We start from the raw sequence: 22,941 nt of genomic DNA, 5'->3' as shown, positions 1-22,941 counted from the left end.
TCGTGTGTAAATCCATACTGTTGTTTCTGCATCGCCCAATTACTGTAGTCGGTGTAGGCTGCCTTCACAGTAATAGAGCCTCATTGATTATAGTGTTATATTTGTAGCCTGTGATTCACTGTGTTACTGTTTTGAATCACTTCGGATCCTCACTGTTGGTTTGCAGTGACATTTACCTGCTATTCTCTGATGGCTCCTGTTGATATAGTTGACTACCCTCTGGTAGTGTTGTAGGAACCTAGAAGTCTGCTTGGGACATGATGTACCATTCGGTTATTTCTGTTCTCGTCATTTAAATCAATCCCAATGAGATTGTCTTTCATCACAAAAACATGGTAACACAATAATAATCTTCAATCTCATATCACAAAGAAAGTAGATCGTTTCTTGACTAGTCAAAAATATCTGTCCTCAATTAAATAGATTTTGACTGGTCAAAAAAAATATCTCTTCTCTCAATTAAATAGATTTTGAATAGTCAAAAAAAACATCTCTTCTCTAAATTAAATAGATTTTGAATAGTCAAAAAAAAAACTCTTCTCTCAATTAAATAGATTTTGAATAGTCAAAAAAACATTTCCTCTAAATTGGATGACATCTGAAAGATTCTTCTCTTTCTACATGAAATCCAATGTCAAATGTTCAAATGAACCATTTTTCCCAACATGGGCTTTAGGCTATGTGGGTTATATATTCAGATAGGAAGTTGGGGAGGAGGAAGAGGAGGAAGAGGAGGAGGAAAGGGGATAATGCGGCATCATTTTCCAGTTTCAGTTAAATGGATGAATTCATATGCATCGTGTCTGACACTGGGATTGTCCTAACTTGATCACAGCTCACTCTAGCTCTCTGTTCATAAAGCTATAATCTACTTTAGCTCCTCCTCTCTCTCCTCACCTCTCCTCTCCTCCCCTTTTCTCTTATCTTCTCTTCTCTTCTCTGCTTTTCTCTTCTCTTCTCCTCTCTCCGCTCCTCCTCTCCTCCTCTTCTCTTCTCCTCTCCGCTCCTCTCTTCTCCTCTTCTCTTCTCTTCTCTTCTCTTCTCTTCTCTTCTTCTCCTCTCTTCTCCTCTCTTCTCTTCTTCTCCTCTCTTCTCCTCTCTTCTCCTCTCTTCTCTTCTCTCCTCTCTTCTCCTCTCTTCTTCTTCTCTTCTCCGCTCCTCTCCTCTTTTCCTCTCTTCTTCTCCTCTCTCCTCTCCTCTCCTCTTTTCTTCTCTTCTCTTCTCCTCTCTTCTCTTCTCTTCTCTTCTCTTCTCCGCTCCTCTCTTCTCCTCTTCTCCTCTCTTCTTCTCCTCTCCTCTCCTCTCCTCTTCTCTTCTCTTCTCCTCTCTTCTCCTCTCTTCTTCTCTTCTTCTCTTCTCTTCTCTTCTCCGCTCCTCTCCGCTCTTCTCCTCTCCTCTCCTCTCCTCTCCTCTCCTCTTCTCCTCTCTTCTCCTCTCTTCTCCTCTCTTCTCCTCTCTTCTCTTCTCTTCTCTTCTCTTCTCCTCTTCTCCTCTCTTCTCTTCTCTTCTCCTCTCTTCTCCTCTCTTCTCCTCTCCTCTCTTCTCCTCTCTTCTATTCTCCTCTCTTCTCCTCTCCTCTCTTCTCTTCTCCTCTCTTCTCCTCTCTCCTCTTCTCTTCTCTCCTCTCCTCTCCTCTCTTCTCCTCTCTTCTCCTCTTCTCCTCTCTCATCTTCTCTTCTCCTCTCTTCTCCTCTTCTCATCTCCTCTCCTCTCTTCTCCTCTCTTCTCCTCTCCTCTCTTCTCCTCTCTTCTATTCTCCTCTCTTCTCCTCTCCTCTCTTCTCTTCTCCTCTCTTCTCCTCTCTCCTCTTCTCTTCTCTCCTCTCCTCTCCTCTCTTCTCCTCTCTTCTCCTCTTCTCCTCTCTCCTCTTCTCTTCTCCTCTCTTCTCCTCTCTTCTCCTCTTCTCATCTCCTCTCCTCTCCTCTTCATAATGGGCCAGTACCATAGGACCGAAAACTGTCAAATGTCCCATGTGTTGTCAGAGGTTCAAATAATTCTGTGTTTTTCTCAGTCAGTCAGTCTGTCTGTCTGTCTGTCTGTCTGTCTGTCTGTCTGTTTGTCTGTCTTCTGTCTATCTGTTAGTCTGTCTGTCTATCTCTCTGTCAGTCTGTCTGTCTATCTCTCTGTCTGTCAGTCTGTCTGTCTGTATCTCTGTCTGTCAGTCTGTCTGTCTATCTCTCTTTCTGTTAGTTTTCCAGCTGGGGCCACAGTCACACTCCCTCTCCTTCCTCTGTCCTCTTCCCACTTCTGTCTCTCTCTCTTCTCTCTATCTCTCTTCCACCCCACAACACAAGCACAGTTCAGGCTTCTCCCTTCCTGCAACATAATACCTTCACAAAAAAAAAATCATTAAGAGGTTATTGATTATTCGGGATGGACAGAAAAGGAAGATAAATGAAAGTGCAGAAGCACATGGCGCTAGAGGCTATGGGCTAGAGGCTATGGGCTAGAGGCTATGGGCTAGAGGCTAGAGGTTATGGGATAGAGGCTAGAGGCTATAAGCTATGGGCTAGAGGCTATGGGCTAGAGGCTAGAGGCTATGGGCTAGAGGCTAGAGACTATGGGCTAGAGGCTATGGGCTAGAGGCTATGGGCTAGAGGCTATGGGCTAGAGGCTATGGGCTAGAGACTATGGGCTAGAGGCTATGGGCTAGAGGCTAGAGGCTATGGGCTAGAGGCTATGGGCTAGAGGCTATGGGCTAGAGGCTAGAAGCTATGGGCTAGAGGCTATGGGCTAGAGGCTATGGGCTAGAGGCTATGGGCTAGAGGCTAGAGGCTATGGGCTAGAGGCTAGAGGCTATGGGCCTGTGTGTCTCTATCAGTACAGGTTGATGGTGTTTAGGATCAGGTCATCAGTGTTGTGATGTATTGCACATTGACACCTTTTACACTAATCTCCGTTTTCCGCTTCAAGTCGGTGCGTTGACAAGCAGATTCCAGAGCAGGCGCTGTCCGCCACGTGCATCAAACGTCAAACACGATGAGCTCAGTGCTCCCTGACAAAGGCTGTGCAGCCCAAACGCAATAAAGGCATTTTAATTCATTAAATGAAGAGTACCTTGGTCCTCCGTTCTTTTACAAGATGAGCTCAGTAACTGAATAGTTGATTGACTGTCAAAGCCAATAACAGAAAGGACTATGGACTAACAGCCCAGAAAGGACTATGGACTAACAGCCCAGAAAGGACTGTGGACTAACAGACCAGAAAGGACTATGGACTAACAGCCCAGAAAGGACTATGGACTAACAGCCCAGAAAGGACTGTGGACTAACAGCCCAGAAAGGACTGTGGACTAACAGCCCAGAAAGGACTGTGGACTAACAGCCCAGAAAGGACTGTGGACTAACAGCCCAGAAAGGACTATGGACTAACAGCCCAGAAAGGACTATGGACTAACAGACCAGAAAGGACTGTGGACTAACAGCCCAGAAAGGACTATGGACTAACAGCCCAGAAAGGACTATGGACTAACAGACCAGAAAGGACTATGGACTAACAGACCAGAAAGGACTGTGGACTAACAGCCCAGAAAGGACTGTGGACTAACAGCCCAGAAAGGACTATGGACTAACAGCCAGGACTGTGGACTAACAGACCAGAAAGGACTATGTACTAACAGCCCAGAAAGGACTGTGGACTAACAGCCCAGAAAGGACTGTGGACTAACAGCCCAGAAAGGACTATGGACTAATAGCCAGGACTGTGGACTAACAGACCAGAAAGGACTATGTACTAACAGCCCAGACAGGACTATGGACTAACAGACCAGAAAGGACTATGGACTAACAGCCCAGAAAGGACTATGGACTAACAGCCCAGAAAGGACTGTGGACTAACAGACCAGAAAGGACTATGGACTAACAGCCCAGAAAGGACTATGGACTAACAGCCCAGAAAGGACTGTGGACTAACAGACCAGAAAGGACTATGGACTAACAGCCCAGAAAGGACTATGGACTAACAGCCCAGAAAGGACTGTGGACTAACAGCCCAGAAAGGACTGTGGACTAACAGCCCAGAAAGGACTGTAGACTAACAGCCCAGAAAGGACTGTGGACTAACAGCCCAGAAAGGACTATGGACTAACAGCCCAGAAAGGACTATGGACTAACAGACCAGAAAGGACTGTGGACTAACAGCCCAGAAAGGACTATGGACTAACAGCCCAGAAAGGACTATGGACTAACAGACCAGAAAGGACTATGGACTAACAGACCAGAAAGGACTGTGGACTAACAGCCCAGAAAGGACTGTGGACTAACAGCCCAGAAAGGACTATGGACTAACAGCCAGGACTGTGGACTAACAGACCAGAAAGGACTATGTACTAACAGCCCAGAAAGGACTGTGGACTAACAGCCCAGAAAGGACTGTGGACTAACAGCCCAGAAAGGACTATGGACTAATAGCCAGGACTGTGGACTAACAGACCAGAAAGGACTATGTACTAACAGCCCAGAAAGGACTATGGACTAACAGCCCAGAAAGGACTATGGACTAACAGCCCAGAAAGGACTATGGACTAACAGCCCAGAAAGGACTATGGACTAACAGCCCAGAAAGGACTATGGACTAACAGCCCAGAAAGGACTGTGGACTAACAGCCCAGAAAGGACTGTGGACTAACAGCCCAGAAAGGACTATGGACTAACAGCCCAGAAAGGACTATGGACTAACAGCCCAGAAAGGACTATGGACTAACAGCCCAGAAAGGACTATGGACTAACAGCCCAGAAAGGACTATGGACTAACAGCCCAGAAAGGACTATGGACTAACAGCCCAGAAAGGACTATGGACTAACAGCCCAGAAAGGACTATGGACTAACAGCCCAGAAAGGACTATGGACTAACAGCCCAGAAAGGACTATGGACTAACAGCCCAGAAAGGACTATGGACTAACAGCCCAGAAAGGACTGTGGACTAACAGCCCAGAAAGGACTGTGGACTAACAGCCCAGAAAGGACTATGGACTAACAGCCCAGAAAGGACTGTGGACTAACAGACCAGAAAGGACTATGGACTAACAGACCAGAAAGGACTATGGACTAACAGCCCAGACAGGACTATGGACTAACAGCCCAGACAGGACTATGGACTAACAGCCCAGAAAGGACTATGGACTAACAGCCCAGAAAGGACTGTGGACTAACAGCCCAGAAAGGACTGTGGACTAACAGCCCGGAAAGGACTATGGACTAACAGCCCAGAAAGGACTATGGACTAACAGCCCAGAAAGGACTATGGACTAACAGCCCAGAAAGGACTGTGGACTAACAGCCCAGAAAGGACTATGGACTAACAGCCCAGAAAGGACTATGGACTAACAGCCCAGAAAGGACTATGGACTAACAGCCCAGAAAGGACTATGGACTAACAGCCCAGAAAGGACTATGGACTAACAGCCCAGAAAGGACTATGGACTAACAGCCCAGAAAGGACTATGGACTAACAGACCAGAAAGGACTATGGACTAACAGACCAGAAAGGACTGTGGACTAACAGCCCAGAAAGGACTGTGGACTAACAGCCCAGAAAGGACTATGGACTAACAGCCAGGACTGTGGACTAACAGACCAGAAAGGACTATGTACTAACAGCCCAGAAAGGACTGTGGACTAACAGCCCAGAAAGGACTGTGGACTAACAGCCCAGAAAGGACTATGGACTAATAGCCAGGACTGTGGACTAACAGACCAGAAAGGACTATGTACTAACAGCCCAGACAGGACTATGGACTAACAGACCAGAAAGGACTATGGACTAACAGCCCAGAAAGGACTATGGACTAACAGCCCAGAAAGGACTGTGGACTAACAGACCAGAAAGGACTATGGAATAACAGCCCAGAAAGGACTATGGACTAACAGCCCAGAAAGGACTATGGACTAACAGCCCAGAAAGGACTATGGACTAACAGCCCAGAAAGGACTGTGGACTAACAGCCCAGAAAGGACTATGGACTAACAGCCCAGAAAGGACTATGGACTAACAGCACAGAAAGGACTATGGACTAACAGCCCAGAAAGGACTATGGACTAACAGCCCAGAAAGGACTGTGGACTAATAGCCAGGACTGTGGACTAACAGACCAGAAAGGACTGTGGACTAACAGCCCAGACAGGACTATGGACTAACAGCCCAGAAAGGACTGTGGACTAACAGCCCAGAAAGGACTGTGGACTAACAGCCCAGAAAGGACTATGGACTAACAGCCCAGAAAGGACTGTGGACTAACAGACCAGAAAGGACTATGGACTAACAGCCCAGAAAGGACTGTGGACTAACAGCCCAGAAAGGACTGTGGACTAACAGACCAGAAAGGACTATGGACTAACAGCCCAGAAAGGACTATGGACTAACAGCCCAGAAAGGACTATGGACTAACAGCCCAGAAAGGACTATGGACTAACAGCCCAGAAAGGACTATGGACTAACAGCCCAGAAAGGACTGTGGACTAACAGACCAGAAAGGACTATGGACTAACAGACCAGAAAGGACTATGGACTAACAGCCCAGACAGGACTATGGACTAACAGCCCAGACAGGACTATGGACTAACAGCCCAGAAAGGACTATGGACTAACAGCCCAGAAAGGACTGTGGACTAACAGCCCAGAAAGGACTGTGGACTAACAGCCCAGAAAGGACTGTGGACTAACAGCCCAGAAAGGACTGTGGACTAACAGACCAGAAAGGACTATGGACTAACAGCCCAGAAAGGACTGTGGACTAACAGACCAGAAAGGACTATGGACTAACAGACCAGAAAGGACTGTGGACTAACAGCCCAGAAAGGACTATGGACTAACAGCCCAGAAAGGACTATGGACTAACAGCCCAGAAAGGACTATGGACTAACAGCCCAGAAAGGACTATGGACTAACAGCCCAGAAAGGACTATGGACTAACAGCCCAGAAAGGACTATGGACTAACAGCCCAGAAAGGACTGTGGACTAACAGCCCAGAAAGGACTATGGACTAACAGCCCAGAAAGGACTGTGGACTAACAGCCCAGAAAGGACTATGGACTAACAGCCCAGAAAGGACTATGGACTAACAGCCCAGAAAGGACTATGGACTAACAGCCCAGAAAGGACTATGGACTAACAGCCCAGAAAGGACTATGGACTAACAGCCCAGAAAGGACTATGGACTAACAGCCCAGAAAGGACTATGGACTAACAGCCCAGAAAGGACTATGGACTAACAGCCCAGAAAGGACTATGGACTAACAGCCCAGAAAGGACTGTGGACTTACAGCCCAGAAAGGACTGTGGACTAACAGCCCAGAAAGGACTATGGACTAACAGCCCAGAAAGGACTGTGGACTAACAGACCAGAAAGGACTATGGACTAACAGACCAGAAAGGACTATGGACTAACAGCCCAGACAGGACTATGGACTAACAGCCCAGACAGGACTATGAACTAACAGCCCAGAAAGGACTATGGACTAACAGCCCAGAAAGGACTGTGGACTAACAGCCCAGAAAGGACTGTGGACTAACAGCCCAGAAAGGACTATGGACTAACAGCCCAGAAAGGACTATGGACTAACAGCCCAGAAAGGACTATGGACTAACAGCCCAGAAAGGACTGTGGACTAACAGCCCAGAAAGGACTATGGACTAACAGCCCAGAAAGGACTATGGACTAACAGCCCAGAAAGGACTATGGACTAACAGCCCAGAAAGGACTATGGACTAACAGCCCAGAAAGGACTATGGACTAACAGCCCAGAAAGGACTATGGACTAACAGCCCAGAAAGGACTATGGACTAACAGCCCAGAAAGGACTATGGACTAACAGCCCAGAAAGGACTATGGACTAACAGCCCAGAAAGGACTATGGACTAACAGCCCAGAAAGGACTATGGACTAACAGCCCAGAAAGGACTATGGACTAACAGCCCAGAAAGGACTATGGACTAACAGCCCAGAAAGGACTGTGGACTAACAGCCCAGAAAGGACTGTGGACTAACAGCCCAGAAAGGACTGTGGACTAACAGCCCAGAAAGGACTATGGACTAACAGCCCAGAAAGGACTATGGACTAACAGCCCAGAAAGGACTATGGACTAACAGCCCAGAAAGGACTATGGACTAACAGCCCAGAAAGGACTATGGACTAACTGCCCAGAAAGGACTATGGACTAACAGCCCAGAAAGGACTATGGACTAACAGCCCAGAAAGGACTATGGACTAACAGCCCAGAAAGGACTATGGACTAACAGCCCAGAAAGGACTATGGACTAACAGCCCAGAAAGGACTGTGGACTAACAGACCAGAAAGGACTGTGGACTAACAGACCAGAAAGGACTGTGGACTAACAGCCCAGAAAGGACTGTGGACTAACAGACCAGAAAGGACTGTGGACTAACAGACCAGAAAGGACTGTGGACTAACAGCCCAGAAAGGACTGTGGACTAACAGCCCAGAAAGGACTATGGACTAACAGCCCAGAAAGGACTATGGACTAACAGCCCAGAAAGGACTATGGACTAACAGCCCAGAAAGGACTGTGGACTAACAGCCCAGAAAGGACTGTGGACTAACAGACCAGAAAGGACTGTGGACTAACAGCCCAGAAAGGACTATGGACTAACAGCCCAGAAAGGACTATGGACTAACAGCCCAGAAAGGACTGTGGACTAACAGACCAGAAAGGACTGTGGACTAACAGCCCAGAAAGGACTATGGACTAACAGCCAGGACTGTGGACTAACAGCCCAGAAAGGACTATGGACTAACAGCCCAGAAAGGACTGTGGACTAACAGACCAGAAAGGACTATGGACTAACAGACCAGAAAGGACTGTGGACTAACAGCCCAGAAAGGACTATGGACTAACAGCCCAGAAAGGACTATGGACTAACAGACCAGAAAGGACTATGGACTAACAGCCCAGAAAGGACTATGGACTAACAGACCAGAAAGGACTGTGGACTAACAGACCAGAAAGGACTGTGGACTAACAGCCCAGAAAGGACTATGGACTAACAGCCAGGACTGTGGACTAACAGCCCAGAAAGGACTATGGACTAACAGCCCAGAAAGGACTGTGGACTAACAGACCAGAAAGGACTGTGGACTAACAGACCAGAAAGGACTATGGACTAACAGCCCAGAAAGGACTGTGGACTAACAGCCCAGAAAGGACTGTGGACTAACAGCCCAGAAAGGACTATGGACTAACAGACCAGAAAGGACTGTGGACTAACAGACCAGAAAGGACTATGGACTAACAGCCCAGAAAGGACTATGGACTAACAGCCCAGAAAGGACTGTGGACTAACAGCCCAGAAAGGACTGTGGACTAACAGCCCAGAAAGGACTGTGGACTAATGTTGTCAACTACTACTTCTTCATGAACAACGACAACCATGAAAGCTCTTTTTTAAATCTCAGAAAGGCCTATCATCACACACAGACTGAATCAATGTGTCTTATCTGGCTATTGATTTAGGATTATGTGTGTCCCTGTGTCTCCTCTCTCTGTGTGTCTCTGTGTGTCCCTGTGTCTCTGTGTGTCTCTGTGTGTCTCTATGTGTCCCTGTGTCTCCTCTCTCTGTGTGTCTCTGTGTGTCCCTGTGTCTCTGTGTGTCTCTGTGTCTCTCCTCTCTCTGTGTGTCCCTGTGTCTCTTCTCTCTCTGTGTGTGTCCGTGTCTCTCCTCTCTCTGTGTGTCTCTGTGTCTCTCCTCTCTCTGTGTGTCTCTGTGTGTCCCTGTGTCTCTCCTCTCTCTGTGTGTCTCTGTGTCTCTCCTCTCTCTCCTCTCTCTGTGTGTCTCTGTGTCTCCCTGTGTCTCTCCTCTCTCTGTGTGTCCCTGTGTCTCTCCTCTCTCTCCTCTCTCTGTGTGTCTCTGTGTGTCTTTGTGTCTCTCCTCTCTCTGTGTCTCTCCTCTCTCTGTGTGTCTCTGTGTGTCCCTGTGTCTCTCCTCTCTCTCCTCTCTCTGTGTGTCTCTGCGTGTCTTTGTGTCTCTCCTCTCTCTGTGTCTCTCCTCTCTCTCCTCTCTCTGTGTCTTTCTGTGTCCCTGTGTCTCTCCTCTCTCTGTGTCTTTCCTCTCTCTGTGTGTCTTTCTGTGTCCCTGTGTCTCTCCTCTCTCTGTGTGTCTCTGTGTCTCTCCTCTCTCTGTGTGTCCCCGTGACTCTCCTCTCTCTGTGTGTATTTGTGTCTTTCCTCTCTCTATGTGACTTTCTGTGTCCCTGTGTCTCTCCTCTCTCTGTGTGTCTCTGTGTGTCTCTGTGTCTCTCCTCTCTCTGTGTGTCTCTGCGTGTCTTTGTGTCTCTCCTCTCTCTGTGTCTCTCCTCTCTCTCCTCTCTCTGTGTCTTTCTGTGTCCCTGTGTCTCTCCTCTCTCTGTGTCTCTCCTCTCTCTCCTCTCTCTGTGTCTTTCTGTGTCCCTGTGTCTCTCCTCTCTCTATGTGTCTCTGTGTCTTTCCTCTCTCTGTGTGTCTTTCTGTGTCCCTGTGTCTCTCCTCTCTCTGTGTGTCTCTGTGTCTCTCCTCTCTCTATGTGTCTTTCTGCGTCCCTGTGTCTCTCCTCTCTCTGTGTGTCTCTGTGTGTCCCTGTGTCTCTCCTCTCTCTGTGTGTCTCTGTGTGTCCCTGTGTCTCTCCTCTCTCTGTGTGTCTCTGTGTGTCCCTGTGTCTCTCCTCTCTCTGTGTGTCTCTGTGTGTCCCTGTGTCTCTCCTCTCTCTGTGTCTCTCCTCTCTGTGTGTCTCTGTGTGTCCCTGTGTCTCTCCTATCTCTGTGTGTCCCTGTGTCTCTCCTCTCTCTGTGTCTCTCCTCTCTGTGTGTCTCTGTGTGTCCCTGTGTCTCTCCTCTCTCTGTGTGTCTCTGTGTGTCTCTCCTCTCTCTGTGTGTCTCTGTGTGTCCCTGTATGACTCTTTTGTGTGTCAGTCAAGCTGTGTACTGTATGTGGGGAGATATACAATGAACAGAAAAAGCGTTGAGTCAGCCTTAGAGATGAAGGTCAACTAGTTTAAAACATCTCTTGGAAGATGAACGGTAAACTCTCTCTCTCTCTCTCTCTCTCTCTCTCTCTCTCTCTCTCTCTCTCTCTCTCTCTCTCTCTCTCTCTCTCTCTCTCTCTCTCTCTCTCTCTCTCTCTCTTCCCCCTCTCTCCAGGATGAAGTGGAGGAGCTACGTGCGGAGATGGAGGAGGCACGGGACAGTTACCTGGAAGAGGAGGTGTACCAGGTGCAGGAGTTACAGAGGGAGCTGGACCGCTCCAATAAGAAGTGTCGGATTCTCCAGTACCGTCTCCGTAAGGCGGAGCAGAAAAGCCTCAGAGTGGCCCAGACTGGACATGTAGATGGAGAGCTGCTACGCAACCTGGAACAGGACCTCAAGGTACGTGTTGTTGACGAGTGGCCCAACCTGGAACAGGACCAGAAGGTACGTGTTGTTGACGAGTGGCCCAACCTGGAACAGGACCAGAAGGTACGTGTTGTTGACGAGTGGCCCAACCTGGAACAGGACCAGAAGGTACGTGTTGTTGACGAGTGGCCCAACCTGGAACAGGACCAGGAGGTACGTGTTGTTGACGAGTGGCCCAACGTGGAACAGAACCTCAAGGTACGTGTTGTTGACGAGTGGCCCAACCTGAAACAGGACCAGAAGGTACGTGTTGTTGACGAGTGGCCCAACCTGGAACAGGACCAGAAGGTACGTGTTGTTGACGAGTGGCCCAACCTGAAACAGGACCAGAAGGTACGTGTTGTTGACGAGTGGCCCAACCTGGAACAGGACCAGAAGGTACGTGTTGTTGACGAGTGGCCCAACCTGGAACAGGACCTCAAGGTACGTGTTGTTGACGAGTGAACCAACCTGGAACAGGACCAGAAGGTACGTGTTGTTGACGAGTGGCCCAACCTGGAACAGGACCAGAAGGTACGTGTTGTTGACGAGTGGCCCAACCTGAAACAGGACCAGAAGGTACGTGTTGTTGACGAGTGGCCCAACCTGGAACAGGACCTCAAGGTACTTGTTGTTGACGAGTGGCCCAACCTGAAACAGGACCAGAAGGTACGTGTTGTTGACGAGTGGCCCAACCTGAAACAGGACCAGAAGGTACGTGTTGTTGACGAGTGGCCCAACCTGGAACAGGACCAGGAGGTACGTGTTGTTGACGAGTGGCCCAACCTGGAACAGGACCTCAAGGTACGTGTTGTTGACGAGTGGCCCAACCTGAAACAGGACCAGAAGGTACGTGTTGTTGACGAGTGGCCCAACCTGGAACAGAACCTCAAGGTACGTGTTGTTGACGAGTGGCCCAACCTGAAACAAGACCAGAAGGTACGTGTTGTTGACGAGTGGCCCAACCTGAAACAGGACCAGAAGGTACGTGTTGTTGACGAGTGGCCCAACCTGGAACAGGACCAGAAGGTACGTGTTGTTGACGAGTGGCCCAACCTGAAACAGGACCAGAAGGTACGTGTTGTTGACGAGTGGCCCAACCTGGAACAGGACCAGAAGGTACGTGTTGTTGACGAGTGGCCCAACCTGGAACAGGACCAGAAGGTACGTGTTGTTGACGAGTGGCCCAACCTGGAACAGGACCTCAAGGTACGTGTTGTTGACGAGTGGCCCAACCTGGAACAGGACCAGAAGGTACGTGTTGTTGACGAGTGGCCCAGACTGGGTGTGTGTATGCGCACGTGTTCATGTACTATGTCCATATGTGTGTTTCATGACCTCAATGTCTTTAGGACTCGTTATTGTCGCACATGACTCATGTGACTGTGTCCCCGTGTGACTGTGTCCCCGTGTGACTGTGTCCCCGTGTGACTGTGTCCCCATGTGACTGTGTCCCCGTGTGACTGTGTGACTGTGTCCCCGTGTGACTGTGTGACTGTGTCTCCATGTGACTGTGTGACTGTGTCCCCGTGTGACTGTGTCCCCGTGTGACCGTGTCCCCATGTGACTGTGTCTCCATGTGACTGTGTCCCCATGTGACTGTCCCCCCGTGTGACTGTGTCTCCATGTGACTGTGTCCCCATGTGACTGTGTCCCCATGTGACTGTCCCCCCGTGTGACTGTGTCTCCATGTGACTGTGTCTCCATGTGACTGTGTCCCCGTGTGACTGTGTCTCCATGTGACTGTGTCCCCGTGTGACTGTGTCCCCGTGAGACTGTGTCTCCATGTGACTGTGTCTCCATGTGACTGTGTCCCCATGTGACTGTGTCTCCATGTGACTGTGTCCCCGTGTGACTGTGTCCCCATGTGACTGTGTCTCCATGTGACTGTGTCTCCATGTGACTGTGTCCCCGTGTGACTGTGTCCCCGTGTGACTGTGTCCCCATGTGACTGTGTCCCCGTGTGACTGTGTGACTGTGTGACTGTGTGACTGTGTGACTGTGTCCCCATGTGACTGTGTCCCCATGTGACTGTGTCCCCGTGTGACTGTGTCCCAATGTGACTGTGTCCCCGTGTGACTGTGTCCCCATGTGACTGTTTCCCCATGTGACTGTGTCCCAATGTGACTGTGTCCCCGTGTGACTGTGTCCCCATGTGACTGTGTCCCCATGTGACTGTCCCCCCATGTGACTGTCCCCCCGTGTGACTGTCCCCCCGTGTGACTGTGTCCCCGTGTGACTGTGTCCCCATGTGACTGTGTCCCCATGTGACTGTGTCTCCATGTGACTGTGTCTCCATGTGACTGTGTCCCCATGTGACTGTGTCCCCGTGCAGGTGGCCAAAGATGTGTCAGTGCGTCTGCACAACGAGCTGGAGAATGTAGAAGACAAGAGGACCAGGGCTGAAGATGAGAATGAGCTGCTGAGACAGAGGATCATCGAGGTGGAGATCTCTAACCAGGCTCTACACAATGAACAGGAGAGAAATAAAGAGGTAGGAGAGGAGGAGGAGGAGATCTCTAACCAGGCTCTACACAATGAACAGGAGAGAAATAAAGAGGTAGGAGAGGAGGAGGAGGGAGGGGGAGGAGGAGGAGGAGGGAGTGGGGGAGGAGGAGGGAGGGGGGAGAAGGAGGAGGAGGAGGAGGAGATCTCTAACCAGGCTCTACACAATGAACAGGAGAGAAATAAAGAGGTAGGAGAGGAGGAGGAGGAGGAGGGAGGGGGGGGGGGGGTAGGAGGAGGAGGAGGAGGAGATCTCTAACCAGGCTCTACACAATGAACTGGAGAGAAATAAAGAGGTAGGAGAGGAGGAGGAGGGAGGGGGAGGAGGAGGAGGAGGGAGTGGGGGAGGAGGAGGGAGGGGGGAGAAGGAGGAGGAGGAGGTGGAGATCTCTAACCAGGCTCTACACAATGAACAGGAGAGAAATAAAGAGGTAGGAGAGGAGGAGGAGGAGGAGGAGGAGGGAGGGGGGGGGGGGGTAGGAGGAGGAGGAGGAGGAGATCTCTAACCAGGCTCTACACAATGAACTGGACAGAAATAAAGAGGTAGGAGAGGAGGAGGAGGAGGAGGAGGAGGAGGAGGAGGAGGAGATCTCTAACCAGGCTCTACACAATGAACTGGAGAGAAATAAAGAGGTAGGAGAGGAGGAGGAGGAGGAGGAGGAGGAGGAGGAGGAGGAGGAGGAGGAGGAGGAGGAGATCTCTAAACAGGCTCTACACAATGAACTGGACAGAAATAAAGAGGGAGGAGAGGAGGAGGAGGAGGGAGGGGGGGAGGAGGAGGGGGGGAGGAGGAGGAGATCTCTAACCAGGCTCTACACAATGAACTGGAGAGAAATAAAGAGGTAGGAGAGGAGGGAGGAGGAGGGGGGGAGGGGGGAGGAGGAGGAGATCTCTAACCAGGCTCTACACAATGAACTGGAGAGAAATAAAGAGGTAGGAGAGGAGGGAGGAGGAGGAGGAGGAGGAGAGGGAGGAGATCTCTAAACAGGCTCTACACAATGAACTGGAGAGAAATAAAGAGGTAGGAGAGGAGGGAGGAGGAGGGGGGGAGGGGGGAGGAGGAGGAGATCTCTAACCAGGCTCTACACAATGAACTGGAGAGAAATAAAGAGGTAGGAGAGGAGGGAGGAGGAGGAGGAGGAGGAGGAGGAGGAGGAGAGGGAGGAGATCTCTAAACAGGCTCTACATAATGAACTGGGGAGAAATAAAGAGGTAGGAGAGGAGGAGGAGGGAGGGGGGGGGAGAGGAAGAGGGGGGAGGAGGAGGAGGAGATCTCTAAACAGGCTCTACACAATGAACTGGACAGAAATATAGAGGTAGGAGAGGAGGAGGAGGAGGAGGGAGGAGGGAGGGGGGGGGGGGGGGGGGAGATCTCTAACCAGGCTCTACACAATGAACTGGAGAGAAATAAAGAGGTAGGGGAGGAGGAGGAGGAGGAGGAGGGAGGGGGGAGGGGGGGGGGGAGGAGGAGGAGATCTCTAACCAGGCTCTACACAATGAACTGGAGAGAAATAAAGAGGTAGGGGAGGAGGAGGAGGAGGAGGAGGGAGGGGGGAGGGAGGGGGGGGAGGGGGAGATCTCTAACCAGGCTCTACACAATGAACTGGAGAGAAATAAAGAGGTAGGAGAGGAGGAGGAGGAGGAGGAGGGAGGGGGGAGGGGGGGGGGAGGGGGAGATCTCTAACCAGGCTCTACACAATGAACTGGAGAGAAATAAAGAGGTAGGAGAGGAGGAGGAGGAGGAGGAGGGAGGGGGGAGGGGGGGGGGAGGAGGAGGAGATCTCTAACCAGGCTCTACACAATGAACTGGAGAGAAATAAAGAGGTAGGGGAGGAGGAGGAGGAGGAGGAGGGAGGGGGGAGGGAGGGGGGGGAGGGGGAGATCTCTAACCAGGCTCTACACAATGAACTGGAGAGAAATAAAGAGGTAGGAGAGGAGGAGGAGGGAGGGAGGAGGAGGAGGGAGGGAGGAGGAGGAGGAGGGAGGGAGGAGGAGGAGGGAGGGAGGAGGAGGAGGAAGAGTTTAAGATCTCTAAACAGGCTTTACTCCAGGGATCATCAACCTCCAGAAAGTGGAGAGCAACACTTATGCAGCTCCACTACACAATACAGTTTAAAAATTCCCCATTCAACAGGATTACCGTGATCGTGATTACAAATCATTTGTTGACTGCGAATTCACCGCAAGAAGCGCAAACAGATATAATATTTGACTACAACATAATCATTTAAAATCTTGCTTACATTTGTATGCTCCATCCAGTGCGTTCGGAAAGTATTCAGACCCCTTGACTTTTTCCACATTTTGTTACGTTACAGCCTTATTCTAAAATGGATTTAAAAAATACTCATCAATCTACACACAATACCCCATAATGACAAAGCAAAAACAGGTTTTAATACATTTTTGTAAGTGTATAAAAAATAACAAACTGAAAAATCACAATTACATAGACCAGTTAAAAGTTTGGACACAACTACTCATTCAAGGGTTTTTCTTTATTTATTTTTACTATTTTCTACATTGTAGAATAATAGTGAAGACATCAAAACTATGAAATAACACATATGGAATCATGTAGTAACCAAAAAAAGTGTTAAACAAATCAAAATATATTTTATAGCCACCCTTTGCCTTAATGACAGCTTTGCACACCTGATGTCAGCTTTGACGCTACAAGCTTGGCACACCTGTATTTTGGGAGTTTCTCCCATTTCTTCTCTGCAGATCCTCTCAACATCTGTCAGGTTGGATGGGGAGCATCACTGTACAGCTATTTTCAGGTCTCTCCAGAGTTGTTTGATTGGGTTCAAGTCCGGGCTCTGGCTGGGCTACTCAAGGACCTTCACAGAGACTTGTCCCGAAGCCACTCCTATGTTGTTTTGGCTGTGGGCTTAGGGCCGTTGTCCTGTTAAAAGGTTCACCTGTCTCTCGATCCTGACTAGTCTCCCAGTCCCTGGTCGCCGAAAAACATCCCCACAGCATGATGCTGCCACCACCATACTTCATCATAGGGATGGTGCCAGGTTTCCTCCAGACGTGATGGTTGGCATTCAGGCCAAAAGAGTTCTCCCATCTCCACAGAGGAAGTCTGGGGCTCTGTCAGAGTGATCATCGGGTTCTTGGTCACCTCCCTGACCAAATCCCCTTTCGCCCAAATGCTCAGTTTGACCAGACGGCCAGCTTGATGGTTCCAAACGTCCATTAAAGAATGATGGAGGCCACTGTGTTCTTGGGGAACTTCAATGCTGCAGAAATGTTTTGGTACCCTTCCCCAGATCTGTGCCTCGACTCAATCCTGTCTCGGAGCTCTACGGACAATTCCTTCGACCTCATGGCTTGGTGTCTGCTCTGACGTGCACTGTCAACTGTGGGACCTTATATAGACAGGTGTGTGCCTTTCCAAATCATGTCCAATCAATTGAATTAACCACAGGTGGACTCCAAGTTGTAGAAACATCTCAAGGATGATCAATGGAAACAGGATGCACCTGAGCTCAATTTCGAGTCTCATAGCAAAGGGTCTGAATACTTATGTAAATGAGGTATTTCTGTTTATTTTCATACATTTACTAACATTTCTAAAAACCTGTTTTCACATTGTCATTATGGGGTATTGTGATGTCATTATGGGGTATTGTGATGTCATTATGGGGTAGTGTGATGTCATTATGGGGTATTGTGATGTCATAAAGGGGTATTGTGATGTCATTATGGGGTATTGTGACGTCATTATGGGGTATTGTGTGTAGATTGAGGAGGATTAGAAAAATATCAATTTTAGAATAATGCTGAAACGTAACAAAATGTGGAAAAGTCAAGGGGTCTTTATACTTTCTGAAAGCAATGGACTTCTCTCTATTGTGTTGGAATACTTGAACAGATTTCTCTCATTAAAATCCCTTGGAGCTGATTTCCTTTGTACAGTCTATCCCCCCCAAAAAAAATTGCTCGGAAAACTTGGGGGACCAAATAAAACTACACCCTGGCCAAATAAAACTACACCCTGGGCCAAATAAAACTACACCCTGGCCAAATAAAACTACGCCCTGGGCCAAATAAAACTACACCCAGGCCAAATAAAACTACACCCTGGCCAAATAAACTACACCCTGGCCAAATAAAACTACACCCAGGCCAAATAAAACTACACCCTGGCCAAATCAAACTACACCCTGGCCAAATAAAACTACACCCAGGCCAAATAAAACTACACCCTGGCCAAATAAAACTACACCCTGGCCAAATAAAACTACACCCTGGCCAAATAAAACTACACCCTGGCCAAATAAAACTACACCCTGGCCAAATAGAACTACACCCTGGGCCAAATAAAACTACACCCTGGCCAAATAAAACTACGCCCTGGCCAAATACAACTACACCCTGGCCAAATAAAACTACACCCTGACCAAATAGAACTACACCCTGGGCCAAATTAAACTACACCCTGGCCAAATAGAACTACACCCTGGGCCAAATAAAACTACACCCTGGCCAAATAGAACTACACCCTGGGCCAAATAAAACTACACCCTGCCCAAATAGAACTACACCCTGGGCCAAATAAAACTACACCCTGACCAAATAGAACTACACCCTGGGCCAAATAAAACTACACCCTGACCAAATAGAACTACACCCTGGGCCAAATAAAACTACACCCTGGCCAAATAGAACTACACCCTGGGCCAAATAAAACTACACCCTGGCCAAATAAAACTACACCCTGGCCAAATACAACTACACCCTGGCCAAATACAACTACACCCTGGCCAAATAAAACTACACCCTGGCCAAATAAAACTACACCCTGGCCAAATAAAACTACACCCTGGCCAAATGAAACTACACCCTGGCCAAATAAAACTACACCCTGGCCAAATAAAACTACACCCTGGCCAAATAAAACTACACCCTGGCCAAATAAAACTACACCCTGACCAAATAGAACTACACCCTGGCCAAATAAAACCATGAGGAGGAGGCGGATCATGGTAAGGTAGAAGTTTAAAAGGTGACACAGATTTTGTTCAGTGAAAAGGTCTTAAACACCAATTTTCTGTTTTTATTTTGTTTAATTGTTTGTCTCATTGCGTCTTTATGTCTGCGATGCAACGTTCTGATTGGTCAGCGTCTGTGGCCTGTTAGCTCAGAGGTGATGCATGCTGGGTATAATGAAACGAGAAGCAGCTATTCTGGGTGGCGTGTGTGTGTGTGTGTGTGTGTGTTTGTGTGTGTCGTGTGTGTGTGTCGTGTGTGTGCGTACAGCATGCTGTTGTCTGTGCGTTAGCTGTGTGTTTTAAGGGTCTGCCTGCTGTGTGTATGTCAGTGTCAGCTTTAAAAGGCTAATGGACAATGACAGAGTGACAGGTACAAATCTGTCTGGGAGCAGAGAGAGAGAGAGAGATAAGACTACTGCTAAACATGGCAGGACAGGCAATATGGCCAGGCACATACTGTATGGAGCTACAATGGGAATCCTATACAGATAGCTACCCTCTTTGAGTTCTCTCAACTGTACTTGTCACATGACATCCATGTCACATGACATCCATGTCACATGACATCCATGTCACATGACATCCATGTCACATGACATCCATGTCACATGACATCCATGTCACATGACATCCATGTCACATGACATCCATGTCACATGACATCCATGTCACATGACATCCATGTCACATGACATCCATGTCACATGACATCCATGTCACATGACATCCATGTCACATGACATCCATGTCACATGACATCCATGTCACATGACATCCATGTCACATGACATCCATGTCACATGACATCCATGTCACATGACATCCATGTCACATGACATCCATGTCACATGTTCCTAAACCCCTGACCTGTCTACCTTTTTGTTTTGCTGATGAAGCAAAGTATGAACTTAACATTTATTTACATTATTTTCCATTGTTGACTTACTGATAACATTTGGTGTTAAAGTTCTCCACCAAAAAACAAACAAACATAACACTTAATAATAATATTAATGGTAATTTAGGCTTTATTAAAGAAGCCGCAACAACGTTTGTGACCCACTACCTCGATTCTTTTTTTTTTTATGTAGCAAAATTTGAATTAAATATTATATCTTTTTTTATACATTGGATACAAGTAGAGACTCATGGTATCATACACTGCAGTTGAGGAACAATGGGAAAGTCATTCTGCTTTGGAAGTTGATAAACTTTTGAGAAAATGGCCCTTGAATGTTTTAGTACACCTACTGGAGAGCTGTGTTCGAATACCCGTACTAACATCCTGTATACTACATACTTAATGAGTATTTACTACATACTATATACTATTAGTTAATTTTAGTATACTGTAAACAAACTGTATCCTTTCAGTTGAGTGGACTAGCGCTTCGCCTGTCTTCCGGAAATCGATGCTGTTGCTATGCAACCTCTTGCTAGCTTGTTACCATAAAAATTGCTAGCTAGACATTTTACGATTTTGGGTGTGTTTGTAAATTCAATCTGGAGTGCGCTCTGGGCGTTCGTAAATTCAAAGCGTTGTCAGATTGTTGTTTCATAAATTCGTTGCATTTCGCTCTCTGAGCATTTGGATCGAACACTGGACCCTCTGGCCGAGGAGTAGGGTTGATCCGAGCATTCGGACTGCACACTGGACGCTCTGGCCGAGGAGTAGGGTTGATCCGAGCATTCGGACTGCACACTGGACGCTCTGGCCGAGGAGTAGGGTTGATCCTAGAGTTCTGACCTCACACTGGACCCTCTGGCCGAGGAGTAGGGTTGATCCTAGAGTTCTGACCTAACACTGGACCCTCTGGCCGAGGAGTAGGGTTGATCTTAGAGTTCAGACCTCACACTGGACCCTCTGGCTGAGGAGTAGGGTTGATCCTAGCGTTCTGACATCACACTGGTCGCTCTGACCGAGGAGTAGGGTTGATCCGAGCATTCGGACTGCACACTGGACGCTCTGGCCGAGGAGTAAGGTCGATCCGAGCATTCGGACCTCACACTGGTCGCTCTGGCCGAGGAGTAGGGTTGATCCGAGCATTCGGACCGCACACTGGACCCTCTGGCCGAGGAGTAGGGTTGATCCGAGCATTCGGACCGCACACTGGACCCTCTGGCCGAGGAGTAGGGTTGATCCGAGCATTCGGACCGCACACTGGTCGCTCTGGCCGAGGAGTAGGGTTGATCCTAGAGTTCTGACCTCACACTGGACCCTCTGGCCGAGGAGTAGGGTTGATCCGAGCATTCGGACCGCACACTGGACGCTCTGGTCGAGGAGTATGGTTGATCCTAGCGTTCAGACCGCACACTGGTCGCTCTGGCCGTGGAGTAGGGTTGATCCTAGCGTTCAGACCGCACACTGGACACTCTGGCCGAGGAGTAGGGTTGATCCTAGCGTTCAGACCGCACACTGGTCGCTCTGGCCGAGGAGTAGGGTCGATCCTAACGTTCAGACCGCACACTGGACCCTCTGGCCGAGGAGTAGGGTTGATCCTAGCGTTCAGACCGCACACTGGACCCTCTGGCCGAGGAGTAGGGTTGATCCTAGAGTTCAGACCGCACACTGGACGCTCTGGCCGAGGAGTAAGGTTGATCCGAGCATTCGGACTGCACACTGGACCCTCTGGCCGAGGAGTAGGGTTGATCCTAGAGTTATGACCTCACACTGGACGCTCTGGCCGAGGAGTAGGGTTGATCCTAGCGTTATGACCTCACAACTGTAGTCAAGCACCCAAGTTAACTGGCTAACGTTGGCTAGCTACTTCCAGACACAAATGAGAGAACACCTCACTCTGACCATTTTACTCTCCCTAGCAGAGCTGGTCAGGCTGTTATCATGTTATCCAGAGCGTTGGTGACTGCAACTGTGCTGCTGGCAACAATTTAATTATGCATTTTTTTGCCGACGTTTACTGACACCGGCCACATTCAACGGGTATTGAGCGTTCGTAAATTCATCAGTTATTCTGTGCTCTGGCACACTCTGACGAGAGTGCTCTGAATTCGGAGTAGATAGCCAGAGAGAATTAACAATGACCATTGAGAACGCACAACGACTATACCACTTAGCTAAGTTAAGAATGACATATAGTTAATATACTGGCAAGTTTGATGTATTAGTAGCCAATGAACGTTAGCTAGCTAGCTAACATACCGGTACATACTGCTGTAATGGTATGCTATGTGGTTCATAAGGATAGAGTAGCTAACATACCGGTACATACTGCTGTAATGCTATGAGGTTCGTAAGGATAGAGTAGCTAACATACCGGTACATACTGTTGTAATGCTATGTGGTTCATAAGGATAGAGTAGCTAACATACCGGTACATACTGCTGTAATGCTATGTGGTTCATAAGGATAGAGTAGCTAACATACCTGGTACATACTGCTGTAATGCTATGTGGTTCATAAGGATAGAGTAGCTAACATACCGGTACATACTGCTGTAATGATATGTGGTTCATAAGGACAGTGTAGCTAACATACCGGTATATACTGCTGTAATGATATGCTATGTGGTTCATAAGGACAGCGTAGCTAGCTAACATACCGGTACATACTGCTGTAATGCTATGTGGTTCGTACGGATAGAGTAGCTAATATACCTGGTACATACTGCTGTAATGCTATGTGGTTCGTAAGGATAGAGTAGCTAACATACCGGTACATACTGCTGTAATGATATGCGGTTAGCAAGGATAGAGTAGCTAACATACCGGTACATACTGCTGTAATGCTATGTGGTTAGTAAGGATAGAGTAGCTAACATACCGGTACATACTGCTGTAATGATATGTGGTTCGTAAGGATAGCGTAGCTAGCTAACATACCGGTACATACTGCTGTAATGCTATGTGGTTCGTAAGGATAGAGTAGCTAACATACCGGTACATACTGCTGTAATGATATGCTATGTGGTTCATAAGGATAGCGTAGCTAACATACCGGTACATACTGCTGTAATGATATGCTATGTGGTTCGTAAGGATAGAGTAGCTAACATACCGGTACATACTGCTGTAATGATATGAGGTTCGTAAGGATAGAGTAGCTAACATACCG

The 22,941-nt window shown here is 48.4% G+C and overlaps 1 protein-coding gene across 3 annotated transcripts in view; it reads left to right on the top strand.

The window, feature by feature from the left end:
- The window catches only part of LOC129823556 (microtubule cross-linking factor 1-like), a 162,492-nt gene that overhangs the window by 1,731 nt on the left and 137,820 nt on the right, over nt 1-22,941 (top strand). For all 3 annotated transcript variants that reach the window (XM_055882382.1, XM_055882383.1, XM_055882384.1), the window contains exons 2-3: nt 11,131-11,355; nt 13,697-13,855. In XM_055882382.1, coding sequence (XP_055738357.1) covers nt 11,131-11,355; nt 13,697-13,855 — 384 coding nt within the window. The remainder of the gene's footprint in view (nt 1-11,130; nt 11,356-13,696; nt 13,856-22,941) is intronic.

The sequence above is a fragment of the Salvelinus fontinalis genome, chromosome 26 (assembly GCF_029448725.1).
Source record: "Salvelinus fontinalis isolate EN_2023a chromosome 26, ASM2944872v1, whole genome shotgun sequence".
Classification (NCBI taxonomy): Eukaryota; Metazoa; Chordata; class Actinopteri; order Salmoniformes; family Salmonidae; genus Salvelinus; species Salvelinus fontinalis.
This window is presented reverse-complemented; position numbering and strand designations above follow the sequence as displayed.